The 17905-nt window shown below is 60.8% G+C and overlaps 2 protein-coding genes across 5 annotated transcripts; both read left to right on the top strand.

The window, feature by feature from the left end:
• The first annotated feature begins 2209 nt into the window (after positions 1 to 2209).
• Positions 2210 to 7349, top strand: PRSS56 (serine protease 56). Its single transcript, XM_039234570.1, has 13 exons — positions 2210 to 2318; positions 2927 to 3064; positions 3470 to 3517; positions 3635 to 3824; positions 4173 to 4272; positions 4361 to 4520; positions 4765 to 4907; positions 5153 to 5315; positions 5501 to 5677; positions 5763 to 5927; positions 6010 to 6072; positions 6395 to 6501; positions 6885 to 7349. Exons 1-13 carry the CDS (start codon positions 2210 to 2212, stop codon positions 7167 to 7169), a joined length of 1848 nt encoding a protein of 615 aa, XP_039090501.1. The 3' UTR covers positions 7170 to 7349.
• A 531-nt stretch (positions 7350 to 7880) lies between these two features.
• CHRND (cholinergic receptor nicotinic delta subunit) lies at positions 7881 to 14284 on the top strand. Of its 4 annotated transcripts, XM_039234587.1 has the most exons (12): positions 7881 to 7932; positions 8192 to 8337; positions 8636 to 8680; positions 9188 to 9297; positions 9404 to 9559; positions 9764 to 9873; positions 10807 to 11007; positions 11826 to 11937; positions 12072 to 12186; positions 13004 to 13208; positions 13300 to 13418; positions 14102 to 14284. In XM_039234587.1, the coding sequence occupies exons 1-12, from the start codon at positions 7881 to 7883 to the stop codon at positions 14282 to 14284; spliced, it is 1554 nt and encodes a 517-aa protein (XP_039090518.1). The 4 variants fall into 4 exon arrangements, with proteins under 4 accessions (XP_039090518.1, XP_039090519.1, XP_039090520.1 ...); XM_039234588.1 differs by lacking the exon at positions 8636 to 8680; XM_039234589.1 differs by lacking the exons at positions 7881 to 7932; positions 8192 to 8337; positions 8636 to 8680 and having other exon boundaries at positions 9216 to 9283.
• The last annotated feature ends 3621 nt before the right edge of the window (positions 14285 to 17905 follow it).

Below are 17905 nucleotides of genomic sequence, written 5' to 3'. Positions count from 1 at the left end.
CCACAGATAATTCGCTTTGGACGCTTTCTCACACCTCTGTTTATGCTTCAAGTATAGGCTGTGTTGAGAGTTAACACTCTTTCTGCCAAGAATTTGGAGATGATGGATAAGAAAATAGATATCATATCCCCAGGGCACCTGGGTGGCTCGGTCGGCTGAGTGTCCGACCTCAGCTCAGGCCATGATCTAATGGTTGGTGAGTTCAAGCCCCACGTCGGTCGCGTTCTGTGCTGACAGCTCAGAGCCTGGAGACTGCTTTGGATTCTGTGTCTCCCTCTCTCTCTCTCTTCCCTTCCCCCACTCACGATCTGCCTCTCTCTTTCTCTCAAAAGTAAATAAACATTTTTTAAGTCAAAAAAAAAAGATAGATATCTCCTATCTAGACATACATCTTATTGAGATGGATAGATATTCTGATGAATATAAGTAATTTCCAACTTGATAATATTCACTCACAATACCCCGCACCCAGACACTATTTCATGGATTCCTGAACCAGAGGTACTGTCTTCGTGAGGTGCAGTGGTAACGGGGGAGGGAAAGGGCATGTACTGTGTGCTGGAATGGGGACCTGGGGAGCAGAAGGCAGGGGCCTCTGATTTGTACTGGGTGCTGGGTTCTGTGGTGTAAAGGCTCCCACAGTGGCTGGTTTCAAGCCACCAATGTGATGGCACCCGGTGCGGACCCGGGAAGAGACGTCAATGGTCAGCTCTCCAGAGCCAACATGAGCAACTTCAGCACAACACTGGGTGGGTGGCACCCTCCGATGGGGCTCCAGGGGGTGGCAACCTCTTTGCGGCTGGCGCCCAAGGTCGGAGGGGAGGAACCAAAATGTAGGGGCATCTCGGTGATCAAGGAGGAAGAGAGTTTCAGAGAGGAAGAAGAGGCCGTGCACGTTCTCTGCTGGCCAGTGGCATAGAAGGAAGAAGTTGAAGCGGCCGGATTTGGCTGCCCCCCTTCCCTGCATCTCACCCGTCACCCCTGGGACCCCTGGCTCAAGGCTATCTTTGCAGGTCTGGGGTTCTGTCTAATGAAGGGGGGCGGGTTCCCGTCAGAGGCCTGTCCACCTGCACAGGAGAAAGGGCTAGAGGAGAAAGGACAATGTGTTACAGGCACAGCGTCGTGACATAACCCAGAACTTGCTCTGGGAAGGCACCAGGCCTGCCAAAGTCACCCTGGGTCACCGGCATGCATTGGGGTGCCAAGATCCTTTTTCTTGGCTCCAGGACATTCTGTGGGGGCAGAAGGGCACCTCCTCTCTGCCCCAGGTGGAAGCTTGGTTCCAGGAGAGCTGCTCATTTGTGGCCCTTCCCGTGAGACTCCAGAAGATTCCCTCCTGCCAGATCAGGGTCATAGCGGCTGAGAACAATGCTGGTGAGGCTGAGCGAGCCCTGCGAAGGGGCAGGGGGTCTGAGAGAGCGTCAGAAGCTGCTGGGGCCGGTCCTACCCAAACTGGGTCTTCCCACCCCACTACCCCCAGTGCGGCAATTACGGCGTTAATTAGGGCGCTTTGATCATCTTTAGAAATGGCTACATCGGGGAGAGACTGCTGCCAAGCAATTAGGGGCACAGGAGCTGGGAGCTGGGGCACCTCCTCAGGGGGCAGGGCTGCCAAGGACCCTCACACACCCCCTGCCCTCCTCCCACGGGGAGTATCTGCCCCCAGCACAGGCCTAAACTCCTCGGGGAGTAGAGGCAGATGGGAATCCCCCCCTCCCATCAAGCCTCAGAGACAGGGCCAGCCCCTGCCCACCAGCCCCCCTCTGCCTGGCCCCCAGCCCAACCGTCAGCTCTTCTGGCCTGTCCAGTCCCCTTTGATGGAGCCGCAGAAACAAGGGCTCCTTTGAGAGAAGGGGGGCCTCAGAGCTGGGACCATGGGACTTCAAAGGTGAGGGTCGAGCCCCCTACCCCGATCCCTCCCCCAACCCTGGCCCCCCTCCCGAGTACCCCCCCAGTCTTTCCTCTATATAGCCCCCCAAGCTCCAGTCCCCTGTGGGCTCCCGGGAGTTAAGAGCCAGGTGAGGAACTGACTGAGGGAAGCTGGTGATTTTGATGTCCAAGAGCAGAGTCAGATGATCTGAAGGACAGGAATTCAGTGCTCGGGGGCAGAAAGGCAGGGGAGGCAGACGCCCGCCTGGGGATAAGCACCTGGAGGGCGGACCCCAAGGGGGAAGGAGGTCGGGGTCGCTAGCCCCAGCTCTTGGTCACCATGCTGCTGCCTGTGCTGCTGCTGCTGCTGCTGCTGCTGCCCTTCCCGGCCCCACCATCTGTCGGCGGGCACCCACTGTACACGCGCCTGCCCCCTAGCACCCTGCAAGGTGAGCTCGGGTTGCTCTGAGGGGGTCGCAGAGGTGGGAGGGGCACAGAAGAAGTGGGTCCGCGGCATGACCTTGCCACCTCCCCCCACTCACTGAGAACTTTGGCCCCTTCTGCCCACCCTGCTGGGAGAAGGGGACAGAAACAGGAGGCACAGGTGGGAGAGGGAGGGGAGAGGGGAGGGTGCCAAGGGAAGGGGGCCTGGCGAGCGTTGCCAAGGGGTGTGCTTTGGGGAAGCAGAACCCTTTGAGGAAGGGGTCCAGGCTGGCATCCCCTTGGCTATCTGGGCCCAAAGGTGGGCAACTCAACAGTTCTTTTGTCAAGGAGCCTGAGTTTTCTGATGTCTGTATCTTTGGGGTGCTGTTTCTCCTTCAAGGCTTTTAAGGAAAGTTCCTCTTCGAAGATTCCAGCCCCAGCTCAGTTCAAGTGGGTTGAGGCCCTGGGGCCGCTTGCTGGGAGTGCTGGCCGGGCCCTGGGGCTCTCTCCCCTCCCACAGTCGGCCTGGTCTCCTAGAGCCTGACCCGCACCCCCCTGTCTCCCAAGGCAGGCTTGGGGCTGGGGCCTGAGGTCCTTCCGCAGCCATGCACGATTGCTCCCTCTGTCCCAGCAGCTCTGTCAGCCCAGGGGACGAAAGCACTGCAGGCGGCCCAGAGGAGCGCCCAGTGGGCAATAGATCAAGTGGCAATGGAGATCCAGCACAGACTCCATGCGTGCAGAGGCTGCGTGAACCACACGGCCCCGTGCCCCGGTGAGCTCACACTGACGACCTGCGCCCCCCGTCCTGGCCACCCCACCCCACCCCTCCCCTCCAGACTGGACTCCCTCTCGGGGACAGAAACTAGGTGGGGCTGCAACAGAGACGACCCTCAGAAGGTCTCCCAAGCAGCAAGGGCACAGCGTGGGCGAGGCAGGAGGGACTGTCTGGGCTCATTTGGTGAACAGCGGGAAGTGTAAGGTTGCTGACGCGGACCCTGACTGCCGGGGGGGGGGGGGGGGGGGGGGGGGGGGGGGGGGGGGGGGGGGGGGGGGGGGGGGGGGGGGCGGGGGGGTGAGTAACAGAAGGGGAGCAGCAGGACAGAGAGAGGGCGCAGGCCCTGCCTGGGGTGCAGGAAGGTGGGAGGGTAGCAGTGAGACTCAGAGGTCTGTATCTCAGCAGGGCCTGGGCGTCCTAGGCCACAGCCTCAGGATCCAACTGAGCCAGGTAAGGCTGAAAGGGCTCGAGGGGGTTAGGGGGGGCAGGGCGATCCCTGGAGGGGCCTCGAGGGAGAGGGCGGCAAGGACTTGTCCCCCGTGATGGCTGCCGATGCCACCTTTCTAGGGCCGTGTGGTGAGAGGCACCGGAGCGCGGTCAACGTGACGCGTGCCCACGGCCGCATCGTCGGGGGTAGCGCCGCACCCCCCGGGGCCTGGCCCTGGCTGGTGAGGCTGCAACTCGGGGGGCAGCCTCTGTGCGGCGGCGTCCTGGTGGCGGCGTCCTGGGTACTCACCGCGGCGCACTGCTTCGCGGGGTACGTTCGGCCCCAGGCCCCTGACCAGCCCTGATCCCCAACGCTTGGTCCCACACTTCCGGGGTCGTCGGGCGGGCGACACGTGCGCGGGCCGGTCTCTGCTGCCCCCTGGCGGCCACCACCGCCCTGCGCAGCCTGGGAGCGGATATCAGGGGACCCACCACCCTCTCCGCTGGGGGCTCCTGGGGACCCCCGCCTCGCCCTGGCCCACCCTCCCTGCCCCGCGGGAAACAGCGGAGAAAGAGCCCGGCGTGCGGACTTGCTGGGTGGTGCCTGTGGGCGGAGGGCAGGGTCTCCAGGGGACCCGCTGCCCCTCGTCCTGCGTATCAGCCGCCGTTCGGCCCGCAGCGCCCAGAACGAGCTTCTGTGGACGGTGACGCTGGCTGAGGGGCCGCGGGGGGAGCAATCCGAGGAGGTGCCGGTGAACCGCATCTTGCCCCACCCCAAGGTGAGAGGACAGTCCCCAGGCTCTCCGAGTTGGGAACAGCGCCCCCACCCCACGCTTCATTGACATTGCGACGCCACCCCCTCCGCAGTTTGACCCGCGGACCTTCCACAACGACCTGGCCCTGGTGCAGCTGTGGACGCCGGTGAGCTGGGCAGGGGCGGTGCGCCCTGTGTGCCTGCCCCAGGGGCCCCGGGAGCCCCCCGCCGGCACGGCCTGCGCCATCGCGGGCTGGGGGGCCCTTTTCGAAGGTATGGGGCAGGCCCGGGCCTGGGTGAGCCGCGAGTGTGAGTGAGAAGAATGGGAGGCTGGCGTGATGGAGTTTGGGAAGGCCGGGGTGTAAGGAATCGGACTTCGTTCCTTCGCAAAATGCTGCCTAGTGTTGCAAACGGGGAGGAATCAAGGAGGGCGGGGGCGAGGGCGGGGGGGGGGCGGGGGACCCTGGAAGCGAGGCTCTTGCCCTGCAGGCCTGAGCCCTCCACCGCTTCCCTGTAGACGGGCCTGAGGCTGAGGCGGTCAGGGAGGCCCGAGTGCCCCTGCTCAGCGCTGACAGCTGCAGAAGGGCCCTGGGGCCCGAGCTGCACCCCAGCAGCATGCTCTGTGCCGGCTACCTGGCCGGGGGCATCGACTCGTGCCAGGTATGAGCCCTGATTGACCGGAGGGTGCTGAGTGGGCTGTTTCCCAGGGAGAGGACAGCCTCTTCCCTTCCACGGTCAGGCTGTCATTCAGCTTGTCTGAGCCTCTATGTTCTCATCGCTAAAATGGGTACAAGAGTAGTAACTCCCGGGGGGAACCCAAAGCTGCCTCACCCTGCCAAGTGTGAAGCTGGCGTATGAGGGGGCAGGTCAATGTAGTGCCCTCTCTTTTGACTCGGGTCCCGCAGGGTGACTCTGGAGGCCCCCTGACCTGTTCTGAGCCTGGCCCCCGCCCCAGGGAGGTCCTGTACGGGGTCACCTCCTGGGGGGACGGATGCGGAGAGCCAGGGAAGCCCGGAGTCTACACTCGAGTGGCCGTGTTCAGGGACTGGCTCCAGGAGCAGATGAGCGGTGAGCGCCCCATTCCTATTCCCCTCTCCCCGCAGTGAGCCGCCTGCAGCCCTGGAACAAGCCCGTCTTCACCCCACCCTCCCCCAGCCGCTTAGGGCGTCAAGAAAGCCTGTATCCCTTCAGGGGAGGGCTGCGGGGACAGAGCCCAAAGCCGGGGCTGAGACGGTCCCCGTCGACCCCCGCAGCAACCCCCTCCAGCCGGGAACCCAGCTGCAGGGAGCTTCTGGCCTGGGACCGACCCGGGGAGCCGCAGGCGGACGCCGCCCCGCCCTGCGCCTTCTACTCCCGCGTGTGCCCGGGGCCCGCGGTCGCCTGTGCGCGTCTGGCGCACCAGCAGTGCCTGCAGCGCCGGAAGCGATGCGGTCAGTCCAGTCCCCAGGGCGGGAGCGGGGCGCAGGGGGCCTGGCCCCCGTCTGACCTCCGCCCGGACCCTTGTCCCGCCCGCAGAGCTGCGCTCGCTGGCGCACACCCTCCTGGGCCTGCTACGGGGCGCTCAGGACCTGCTCGGCCCGAGCCCGGGAATGCGGCGCCTGGCCCCAGGCCTGGCTCGCCCCGCCCTGTCGCTCCTAGAGCCTCCCAGGCACCCTGCCCGCGAGCAGCGGCTGCACCCAGGTACGCCCGCGCCTCCGTATCCCAGCCCCCGCACCCCCACTGCGCGCGGCGGACGCGATCCCCTAACCCTGCGTCTCCCCAGGATCGCGGGCTGCAGGCACGCGGTTCCCGAAGCGGAGACCCGAGCAGCGCGAGGAAGCGAGCGGTAAGGACGCCCCCTGGCGGCCGTTGCCGGGAGAGTAGCATGCCCAAGGCAACCCTGCAGGGAGTCACCCACCCCAAGGGGCAACCAGCCGACTAACTCTCCTCACCCGCCCCCCCCCCGCAGTAGGGAAGATGACTCTTTGGGGGGACTTGTGGAGTTGGACCCCCCTCAATGGCAGCAGAGACCTCAGTTTCCCCATGTGTAGCATGCGAAGAAATCGGCCCACTGGGAGGCCATCCTGAGGCCCTGGTGGGAATCCCACTCCCAGCTCCTTGCTGGTGTCAGTTTTCTGTTATTCCCAGGACCTCTCCCCTTCTTTCAGGCTGCCCTGGGTTGGAGACGCTGCAACAGAAGCTGGCCACCCTTCAGGGCACCCATGCCTGGATCCTGCGAGTCCCGTCAGAGCACTTGGCCATGGACTTTCATGAGGTAGGCTCTCGGGCTTCCCACGGTCACTCACAGTGGCCTCAGAAGGCTGACCTGGGGCAGCCCTAGTAGGTGGGGGGGGCAGAAGGGGTACCCTCCACAGCAAGAGGGAGGACCCGCCCCCCCTGCAGCTTGGGGTGGAGGTGGGGGTGTTTTGGGAGAAAGGGATAGGGAGGGCAGCTATGTGGAAGCTGGGGTGCCGGGTGGGGTGGAGGGGAAGGTGCGGCGGACAGATGTGAGTGGAAGGGTATGTGAGTGTGTCCAAGTGAGCCAGAAGTGTGCGGGATTGGGGGCTGGGGAGGGGAGTGGGTCTGGGTGAGAGTTTCTGGGGGCCAGAAGGAGGGAGGCCCCGAGCGAGGCTGTGGGCCCCGATTCTCCTTCCACAGGTCCTGGCAGATCTGGGCTCCAAGACGCTGAGCGGCCTCTTCCGAGCCTGGGTGCGGGCGGGCTTGGGGGACCGGCACGTGGTCTTCGGCGGCCTGGTGGGCCTGGAGCCAGCCACAATGGCCCGCAGCCTCCCCCGGCTGCTGCTGCAGGCCTTGCACGCCTTGCGCTCGGCCGCCGTAGCAGAGGCAGCGGCACCCCAGACGGGTGCAAGGCAGAGTGGGGGGGCCAGAGAGGAAGGGGCAGTCCCCAAGAGCCCTCAGATTCCTTCAGCCAGGGGGCCATGAACCACATCTGGGCCCCTAACCCCGGGTCAGGACCTCCTGCTCCCAAGGGCTCCTCTGATGACAAACTGTCACAGCCAGAGTTGGCCGGGTGTGGGGGGCCAGGGGACCTGGGTCCGCGTGTCTTCCCTGATGTGCCGTCAGAAAATCGCAGCTACTTCAATAAACATTATTTATGATCTACAGAGATGACTCTGGAGCTTTCTTGGGATAAGAACCGGATGGGTGGGCATTAGACAGGGCCAGACAGGGCCCAGCGCCCAGAAGCAGTTGGCGGAGGTCACGGAGACGCTGGAGAGAGGCTGCTAAGCCCCCATCTCTTGTGCTCTTCTGCTCCGCCCCCCAAGAAACAGCAACAGCTGACCTGTCTGTCACCACTCCCCTGTGCGCGGCCGGCCAGCACTGCCCCAGTGTCCAGTCCCCTCTACCCGGCCCCCAGCCCCACTGCTAATTGCGGGGAATTCCAGTCTGGGATCTTTGCCTCACGTCCTTGGGCTCCGGCCCAGGAGCCAGTCCTTGTCCCCACCCCCGTGTCACCTGCCTTGGCTTTTCTACCCAGCAGCCATGCCCAGAGGTGTCAGATTGCGTTTCCGGCTGCCTCTTCCCTTTGCGCCCCCGCCCCCACCCTGCACCTGTCCCCTCTCCTACACACCCACACATTCCCCAGCCCTGTAGACTGGAGGGGCAGCCACAAGACCCAGCCGGAGGGACAGGATGGAGGGGCCGCTGTTAACGCTGGGGCTGCTGGCTGCCCTGGTCGTGTGCGGTAAGCGTGGGCATCACCCTGCCCTGAAGGGTCCCTCAGGACTTGCACCCAGGGTCCCTACTGCGTAGTCCCCGCCGACTCCTCCCACTGGCGCGCCCCCTTCCCCTGCATCCGGCCCAGCTCCCATCCCCCACTGCCATTTCTCCCTGGAGGGGCTGACCACCAGGACCCCTTCCTGGGGAGCGGTTGGGCCCCCTCCCTCCCCCATGACCCGGCAGGATGTCACGGCAGCCCCCTTCCCCGTCCTGTCCCTCCCCAGACAGCTGGGGCCTGAACGAGGAGGAGCGGCTGATTCGGCACCTGTTTGAAGAGAAAGGCTACAACAAAGAGCTCCGGCCTGTGGCTCACAAGGATGAGAGTGTGGAGATCTCGCTGGCCCTCACGCTCTCCAACCTCATCTCCCTGGTGAGGGGCCGCTCCGTGGCTGGGCTGGGGACCCGAGGGCAGGGGCAGCTTCCTGGAGGCCTGGCTGTCTCCTGGCCTGGGATGGCCACGGAGGAAGCTCAAGGTCCCAGCCTGGCCCGTGGTAGCCCCTCTCCCGGGGAAGCATGCTCCAGCGTTCTCCAAGTTCAGGGGCGCCCGCAGGCCTTGAGCTGCTGCCCCTTCCTCTCCGGCTGCAGCTCTGGGGGGTGGCGGCTGGTGAATGTGTGCAGGTGCAAGAGCGATGTGGGCCCTGGGGGACAGTCCTCTCGTGTGATTACAGAAAGAAGTTGAGGAGACCCTCACCACTAACGTGTGGATTGAGCACGTAAGGAGAGTACCCCACTCAGAGCGGGGGTGGGGGGTGGGGGGGTGCAGGGCCCGTCCTCCCCTGTGCTCCCTTCTGCTTAGGGATCTCCAGGAGGGAGGCCTCCTGGCCTCCAGAGGAGCTGGCTCCCACCCACAGGCCCAGCTGTCCTTCCCACCACCTTGTACAGCCACGAGCTCAGATAGAGACTTCCAGTGGATTGGGATTCTTTATCTACGGCAAAATTGTCAGAGTATTCTGATTTATTAGAAAACACTCTTCTGCCATCCATCAGAAGTTCATAATACAGACATAAATCTTCTATGTCCACAGTGAAATGCGCTCCCTTTGTTGTGCAGTATACATTCCACACAGCTGTACATGACAGACCTGAGTCCTAACTCTGTACCCACCTCCCCAAATCTCTTTCGTCACAGTTCCCAGACCCTATCCAGTCCTCCCCCAGGGAGGCGAGGAGAGCCTGGACAACAGCAGAGCCTACCGCTGAGGTACCTTTCGGGTTTGCAGGGCTGGACAGACCCCCGGCTGCAGTGGAATGCTGAAGAATTTGGAAATATCAGTGTCCTGCGCCTGCCCCCTGACATGCTGTGGCTCCCGGAGATTGTGCTGGAGAACAAGTTGAGCCACAACCCCGCCTGGCGTGCCCTCCTCCCTCTGCCTCCCCCAACTCTGCCAGCTCCAAGCTGGCTGGCATTCATGGTGGTCTTTGTCCTTGTCCCTCAGCAATGATGGCTCCTTCCAGATTTCCTATGCCTGCAACGTGCTCGTGGACCCATCAGGCTATGTGTACTGGCTGCCTCCCGCCATCTTCCGTTCCTCTTGCCCCATCTCTGTCACCTACTTCCCCTTCGACTGGCAGAACTGCTCCCTCAAGTTCAGGTGCACCCACTTCTCCAGCCACCCCTCCCCCCGGGGCACCCTGCCAGGGGCTGAGAGAGGTGCATGAAGCACCCTCGGTCCTGATGAGAGCTCCCCCATCCCCACAACGGTGCCTCTGACCATGAACCTCCTGTACTAGCCTTTCCGCCATCAGTGGCCGCGGCCAGGGGCTGAGGACCACCCTCTACCCACTGCCCTCCTCAGTTCACTCAAGTACACGGCCAAGGAGATCACTCTGAGTCTGAAGCAAGAGCAACAACAGGGCCGCTCCTATCCTGTGGAGTGGATCATCATCGACCCTGAGGGCTTCACAGGTGCTGAGAGTAGCGGCTGGTGGGTGGGCAGGCCCCTCAGACACACACCTGTGCATACAGTCACACCAACGCCTCCCCGCCAGGGAGGCACGTGTGCACACACACACCCGGAACGTGGACATACAGGCACACAGATGGGCAGATACATACCGACCCACAGAGAAACACGTGAGACATACTTACTGACACAAATCTAGAGCATTGAAAGGAAAGAAGGTCCAACTTGAGGGGATCATGTCCCAAAGGTAGAGACAGACGGGGGCCAGCGCCCCACCCCTTCCTCTGCCCAGGCCAGAAGACCCTCCTGGGTCTGGACAGGGTCCCTGGGGATGGACGTAGCTGACAAATGAGGGAGGTAATTAGTCTCCTGTTCCCACTAAACCCAGAGGTGTGGTTGGGGCTTTAGGGACCCATCATCCTAATGTTGTGTATGTCGCCCCCTACCGACTTCCCCCACTCCTATCTATGACCAGGCTCAGATCTTCTATGGGGCCCCCAGCACACACCCCTGTTCATCAGAGAAGACCTACATCACACTGGTCCCAGGGCGGCCACATCACCAGCGGTTTGGGGGCGGGGGCATTGGTCTTACTGTCGCTGAACCATTATCTCTAAGGCTCCTTATTTGAACCATATACAGCCTCAGCTTCTGTATTTTACACACACACACACACACACACACACACACACACAAAGAGCAACAACAACAATAATAATAAAAAAAAAAAACACTCCCAAAGGAAAATTTCCCCCTTGCAGATTGAAGCCCCCTTCCCAACCCTCAGGGAAAGACGCCCACCAACAGAACCTAAACCCTCCTCTGCATGTGCCCTTGTGCTGGCTCACTCCACCCAGAACCCCCCCGTCCTTCCCCACCACCATCCTGACCCCCTTGCCTGGCCTGACAGCAAGGTATCCTTCTGCCCTCCTCAGAGAACGGGGAGTGGGAGATAGTGCACCGGCCAGCCAGGATCAACGTGGACCCCAGTGTCCCGCTGGACAGTCCCGGCCACCAGGATGTCACCTTCTACCTCATCATCCGCCGCAAGCCCCTCTTCTACGTCATCAACATCCTGGTGCCTTGTGTGCTCATCTCCTTCATGATCAACCTGGTCTTCTACCTGCCGGCTGACAGTGAGCCTGAACCTGCCCCAGCTCCCGGGCCACGTGGGGCAGCCTCTCCCTGTCCCTGAGGGCATCTGCACATGAGCCTCCCCAGCCCTCCCCTCCCTCCTCCAGGAGCCACAGTGGGGTCACCACTCCCGGGGCTCTGTGCCCAGGGTCCAGGCATGGGGTGGGGGGCATGTGGCCAGCCAAGCGGAGGGTTTTGCGACCTGTCCAATACCCCCAAATGGACAGTCCCTCTTGGACCCTACTTCTGCTTCTCACAGCAGGCTTCCCAAGGACCCTAGGGAGAACCCCTAGACTGTCTCTCTGTCAGAGCAGAAACAGATCTGTCCTGGTCACCCTGTGTGATCATGGGGCTGGCACACAGAAGGCCATCCACTTTGAGCCAGTGGGTGGAGGACTAGGAGTTGGGGTATTATCAGTGCTGTGAGGATGTCCTGGAGCTTTCTGGGACATGCAGGATGGGACATGCAGCTCTGTGATGGGGGCAGGGGGTCCGTGGCAGGGAGCTGGCTAACAATGATGGCCAGTGTTCACTGAGCACCTGCCCAGTGCCTGGTGGAGTGATGAGCACTTAACACTCTCTCACTTTGTCCTCACACCATTTAGCATTTGAGAAAACTGAGGCACAGAGAGGTTAGGCTATTTGCCCAAGGCCACCCAGCCAGTAAGTGGCAGAGCTGGGATCTGAACCCAGCTGCTCTAGCTCCATAGCCCAGGATGTCAACCAAGGTACCATGGCATTGTGAATAGTGGTGAAGGGGCCACAGTGGGACCCGCTGGGGTCAAGACCAGAGGTAGCAGCTAAGTCCGGGCTCTCCCAGGTGGTGAGAAGACATCAATGGCCATCTCAGTGCTCCTGGCCCAGTCCGTCTTCCTGCTGCTCATCTCCAAGCGGCTGCCTGCCACGTCCATGGCCATCCCCCTCATCGGCAAGTGAGTGATGGCTATGCCACGCCGTGCTTCACCCGCCCCACCCTGCCTCACCCTACCCCACACCGATACCCCCCACCAAGACTCGCCTGGCCACGCCCTGCCCCGCGGGCTCCAGGCTGAGTGTGTGCCTACAGGTTCCTGCTCTTCGGCATGCTGCTGGTGACCATGGTCGTGGTGATCTGTGTCATCGTGCTCAACATCCACTTTCGCACACCCAGCACCCACGTGTTGTCTGAGGGGGTCAAGAAGGTGAGGGCTCTAGGCCAGTGGCTGGGCGTTGTCCAGCCGTCCCTCTAGGAGACTGTGCTCACTTAGGGGAGTGCCACCCTGCCGTGCAGAAGTGCCACGCACTGCCACCCACTCAGCGTGGACAGCTCTCCTAGCACACGGGGACTTGAAAGGAGCCAGGCACTAAAAAGCACAGGCTGCACACTTTGCTATCTCTGAAGTTCAAGGTCAGGCAACACCAGCCTTCAGTGATAGAAATCAGGATGGTGATTACCCCCGGGGTGGGTGGGAACTGATGGGAGGGGCCATGAGGGAACACTTCAGCGGTGTTTGTGTTTGGTCGCTCTCTCGTCTGATGGCGTTTACGCAGTTGAATGCGTCTGTAAAACTCCATCTGGCTCTACACTTAAGATTTGCTCAGTCTACTGGATGTGTGTTACACCCCAATTAAGAAGAAGGTGAGGAACGTGGGGACAGTGTCCCCAGGAGAATGGTGTCCTTGCCACTAGCTATTCTGGGATAGTTGAGGGTGCCTTAGCAACCTGTTTGGTCTTTAGCATTTTAAGAAGAGAGCTCAGCATTTGGGGTATTTTTCTTACTTTTTAGTTTTTCATATATAATTCATTCTCAACAAATGAGCTGTGCTTTGTGCTATGAATACTGAGGGATAGTTGGAAGCAACCTAAGTGTCCATCAGTGAAAGATCGGGGGAATGGATGACAGCGTCAGACCCTGGAGTACTTTGTGGCAGCCAGGAATTGAGTCACAGATGCTTGGATGTGTGAAGGTGGCCCATGTCCGTAAAATAGCCTTCCTGTGCCCCCCTGACCTGCTGCAGCTCTTCCTGGAGACCCTGCCCAAACTCCTACACATGTCCCGCCCCGCAGAGGATGGGCCCAGCCCGGGGGCCCTCGTCCGGAGGAGCAGCTCCCTGGGCTACATCTCTAAGGCTGAAGAGTACTTCTTGCTCAAGTCCCGAAGTGACCTCATGTTTGAGAAGCAGTCAGAGCGGCACGGGCTGGCCCGGCGCCTCACCACCACACGTAGGTCCCCGTGTGGCTTGGGAGCTTGGCCCGTTGGCGGGAGGCGGGCTGGGGCCAGGCCTCATGCCCACCTCTGGCCCGGTATCCACAGGCCGGCCCCCAGCAGGCTCCGAGCAAGCTCAAGAGGAGCTCTTCCGTGAGCTGAAGCCAGCTGTGGACGGAGCCAACTTCATCGTCAACCACATGAGGGACCAGAACAGTTACAATGAGGTGAGTAGCCACAGGATTGCCACACCTAGGGAGTCTCCTGTCTTAGGGGGCTCGGTCCCCACCTGAGACACACACCGACTTAGAGGAAGGAGTTCACAGTGGGTGCAGACTCCAGGCGCCCTGGGAGGGAGAGCCCGTACCTAGAACCCCAGAGCGGCACACTGGGCCAGGCACACAGCTCCCTTAGGGTCCCTTCTGTGTCCCGGCTGCCGACCATTTTTTCCGTGAGATTTTCCGTCCCTGCTCAATTCCAAGTCTGACACTCCAGACGTACTCAGACATTCCCAAGGCAGCCTTAGGTGGTTGTTCAATATCACACAACTTTTACAGCTGCTTTCTTGAGAAAGGGGCACCATTTTCCAGCTCATGTATGGGCTGGCTGGAGGGATGAAGAGAGAGGAGAGGGGATAATTTACTGTCCTGAGCCCCGTGAGAGAGGCCCCAGGCACCCTCAGCTCCTCTTCAGCCCCCGGAGCCCTCCAGCGGGGGGAGGAGGGACAGACAGAGACCTTGGCCTCAGGGGGGCCTGGGCCCCGCTGGGGACACACCAGCACATCCCATCCACCGGAGGCCACGCCCGCAGAGACACCCAGGCCGTGGCTGCGTCACCGGCCCCCGCGTGGGGCGTGGGGCTGTGGTTCGAGGCCCTCCCTCACCCCCTCTGTCTCTGCCCCCGTCCCCAGGAGAAGGACTGCTGGAACCGAGTGGCCCGTACAGTGGACCGACTCTGCCTGTTTGTGGTGACGCCCGTCATGGTGGTGGGCACGGCCTGCATCTTCCTGCAGGGCGCCTACAACCAGCCTCCGCCCCAGCCCTTCCCCGGGGACCCCTTCTCCTACCATGAGCACGATAAGCGCTTCATCTAGGGTAGGCCTGCCCTGCCCCGCTGGACCAGCTCCCAGATGGCTTCGGGTTCGGGGCGGGTGCGGTCGTGTGGACAGGGATGCCTGAGAGAGGACGAGCCCTTCCTGGGAAGGCCAGCGTCTGGCCCTGAGACTCGGGCCCAGCTGATCCTGCAAGGCCGGGGCAGGAAGAGCTGGGCTTTCCTGAGATTAAGGAAGGAAGGGAGAAGCCACGCTCGTCAACCCCGGTCCTCTGCAGCTAAAGCCAGGAGCCGCCGGGGAGGTCTGAGAGTGGACACCGCCTGGCGGTCAGAGCGGGGCAACGTGGGGGGAGGCTGGGGCTGGCTCCGGGGCCACGGAGGATGCCACTCAGGCTGGCCTTTTAGGACCCCTTCTGTGAGGAGTTAGAAAGGCAGAGGCCACTTCCTGCCTCCCCATCCCCCGGGTGGGAATAGAGCAGGTGGGATCCTGTGCCTTCACTTCCCTGCTCCTTCGCCACCCACCTCTCAGCACTCCTCAGCCTTCAGCTTATGGATCCCAGGTAGGGACACCTCCCTCTCCAGGCCTCCTAAGGAAGGGGGCTTTCAGCAGGGGCGGGGGCACCGGGGTTGCAAAATGGCCTTCCCTAGCCCTCTCTGCCTTGGTGACACTGTCTGGGTCCCTCAGGGAAGCCGAGGACCAGGGTGGAAGGGTCGGGCTCAGCGTCCACAAAGACCTGAGGTCAGCTTATCAACCTCAGGTCGTATGCACAATCCTAGCGCCCCAGAACTCAGCCCTCCCCCAAGAAGTGTCCCCTGTTGACACCTATTCTCCTCCCCAAAGTAGGGCTTCCATACAATATTTGGGACATACTTTTGCCAAAAATTATTCATTGTGTATCTGAAATTCAAATTTAACTGGGCATGCTGTATTTTTATTTGCTAACTTTGGCAAAAGAAGCCCCCCGCCAATTCTATCCCAAGAGCCACAGGCTGAGGCTGCAGATGCTGCCTGGGAGACATGATAGCCTACCTCCCAGATACCCCCGGTGGTCCCCGCCTCCAGCCACACCCTGCATAGCCTCCTCCCACCCTGTACCACGCTTGGTCTGTGTGACCAACAGAATGAGGGGGAAGTGATGGTGTGGCAGCTCTGAGATGAGGCTCTAGAAGACACTGCAGCCCTTCATTTGCTCCCACTCCATCACCCTCGCTTTCAGTTAGATCTCTCACCCTGGGGAAGCAGCTGGCATGGAGAGCAGCCCTGTGGAGAGGCCCACACGGCAAGGGACTGAAGCTCTCTGCCTGCAGCCACACGCGTGACCTTGGAAGTGGATCCTTCAGCCCCGGCGGGGCCTTCAGATGAGATCACAGCCCTGGTGAACATCTTGGGCACAGCCCCCTCGGTTCTTGAGCCAGAGCCACCCAGCTAAGCTGCTTCCGGATTCCTGATCCTCAGGAACTGTGTGGGCTAGCACATGTTTGCTGTTTTAAGAGACAAAGTTTTGGGGTGCTTTGTGACACCAGTGGGGTGATCTTGGGTGAGCCGCCCTCATCTGCTAGCTGTTTTCTCATCAATAAAATGTGTGTGTATAATAAGTCCTGTTTGTGAGGGGCTGTGAAAATAGAATTTGCTAGTAGGCATAAAGGTACTTACATGTGTCCTACAGATTTAAGGGGTGGTTAACTCATTCCTCAGTTGTGGGCCTGAGTCACAGGGGATGCGCCTGGTAGGGGGGCTGTGGGCAGACTGGAGCAAGCACAGAGGGCCCTGTTATTCATCTCCTGCATGGACACACTGAAGGTCTTCGCAGATCAACCCCTCTCCCTCAGAGGGAACTGGTGACCTCACAGGCCCAGGTAAACACAAGGTGAGATTTTTAGTCCTTCAGCGGAAATGAACAAAAGACAAGCCACTTAACAGCCAAACTGACCCTGGTTACTTCTGCCTTCCAATATAAACCGTACACAGATTCGAGGTACAAATCTTTAATTTTGTCCCTCTGGATAGGGAAAGTGGCTTGGACTTACACCCTTCAGATGAGCAGGAAGTCTGAGGCTTCCCTGGAATTGTCCTCCATGGGAGGGTCTCCCCATCTAAGCACCAGGAGGAGAGGCCCTGAATCAGAGCCCACAGCCACTGTCCTTGCTTCTCTCTGCCACACGATGGCACTGTCGGCAACCTCCAGGTGAAACCTCTGTGTCCCGCCCTGCTCAGGAGGGCAGCGAACCATCCAAAATGCCACACCCGACCAAGGGTGCCCCATGCAAGTGTCCCAGGGTCACAGAGGGATGCCCAATGGCACCCATTCCTCCAGCACTGCAGCCCCAGGGTGCTGTCAGCTCTGGTCCCCTCTGTAGGTGACAAGGACTCTTATCTCCTTCCTCCCCAGGAAGTCACCCCCACAAAGGGCAGCTTCCTGTAAAACCAAAGGATGTCCCTACTCACTTTCCCCAGGCCAGCAGGACTACGCAGCCCCCTGCAAACAGCGCTGAATCTGTTAGGGATGCACTGGGCTGCAAGGAGCAGAAACCCAAAGAACTGTGGTTCCAGCAAAGAAGGCTTCCTCTTTGTCATGTAATAAGACCCCAAGGCGGTGGTTGCCACACTGGCTCAGCTGTCCCACAAAGCTCCCAGGGCCCAGGCTCTGTGCTTTCTGCCCAGCGCTGCCTCCTCAGCATGTTGGCTTTGTGCCCATGCTTCTTGCCCATGTTGCAAGCTCACTGCCCCAGATCCACACTTCACACCTGTGTTCAAGCCAGGAAAGGGGCCGGCCACTTCTGAAGGCCTTTTATCAGGAAGCAAAGACTCTCTCCTGAAGACCCTTAGCCAACTGCTATAGACATCCCACAGACCAAGATGTTATCACACGGCCACCCTTAGCTGCAAGGGAGCCTGGGAGTTGAGCATTCCACTTTTCCAGCCTCCAGAATAGAAGGTGATAAAGAGGGAGTAGCTATTAGACACAAATGGTGTCTGCAGAAGATTTTCTCTTAATGGTTCCACACGGCCCCCCCCCCCCCACCTTGAGCCCCCTCAGGACAAAACCACCAGTTCCGCAGCTGACCCGTCCTCCTGGGAACATCAGGGAGAACTTGCCTCTCTCCCGCAGATGACAGAAGGCAAAAACACAGGAGTTGAAATCTCTTCATGCGTAGGGATATGGCATAATTCACACCAGAGGAAAGTCACGCTCCACAGTCTTCCTTTTCCCTCCCCGACGCTTGTAGAGAAGGGGAAAGGGAAAGTCAGAAATGTCAGAGCAACAGCCAGACCGCCACTGCCTGGGGCGGAGGGCTGGGAGGTGGTCAGTAGGTGGTCAGGAGCCATTAACGGTCTTGCCAAAGTGTGGTCTTGGGGGAGGGGGAGCAGAGACGGGGAGAGGTTCTGCTCTGCAAAACGGGTGAGGGAACTGAATCTGGGGAGGACCAAAGGGCGAACTTAGGGAGAAGGGCCACCTGGCTTTGTCACCTCCAGGGAAAGGGGGCTGCACGCCTGGATGCACCGTGAGAGCAATGCTTAAGGGCGGGGCCCAGAGCAAGACTGAACACAGGACACAAGCGGATGATCAGGGAAGGCAGGTGCCACCACCCCTGTCCCCCTGACCCCAGAGTCCTGGTGAGGACAGAGAGGAGGGATTTGTGGCTATGGAGGCTGGGGTCTGAG

This window comes from Hyaena hyaena, unplaced genomic scaffold (assembly GCF_003009895.1).
Source record: "Hyaena hyaena isolate Hyena2069 unplaced genomic scaffold, ASM300989v1 scaffold_86, whole genome shotgun sequence".
Classification (NCBI taxonomy): domain Eukaryota; kingdom Metazoa; phylum Chordata; class Mammalia; order Carnivora; family Hyaenidae; genus Hyaena; species Hyaena hyaena.
This window is presented reverse-complemented; position numbering and strand designations above follow the sequence as displayed.

Excerpts from the sequence above, each read along its gene's own strand:
- PRSS56 (XM_039234570.1), top strand. The coding sequence starts at position 2,210 with ATGCTGCTGCCTGTGCTGCTGCTGCTGCTGCTGCTGCTGCCCTTCCCG. Across the intron at positions 2,319-2,926 it reads GCCCCCTAGCACCCTGCAAG|CTCTGTCAGCCCAGGGGACG; the intron begins GTGAGCTCGGGT and ends CTGTCCCAGCAG. Across the intron at positions 6,073-6,394 it reads GCAGCGCGAGGAAGCGAGCG|GCTGCCCTGGGTTGGAGACG; the intron begins GTAAGGACGCCC and ends CCCTTCTTTCAG.
- CHRND (XM_039234587.1), top strand. The coding sequence starts at position 7,881 with ATGGAGGGGCCGCTGTTAACGCTGGGGCTGCTGGCTGCCCTGGTCGTG. Across the intron at positions 8,338-8,635 it reads TCTCCAACCTCATCTCCCTG|AAAGAAGTTGAGGAGACCCT; the intron begins GTGAGGGGCCGC and ends GTGTGATTACAG. Across the intron at positions 9,560-9,763 it reads AACTGCTCCCTCAAGTTCAG|TTCACTCAAGTACACGGCCA; the intron begins GTGCACCCACTT and ends TGCCCTCCTCAG.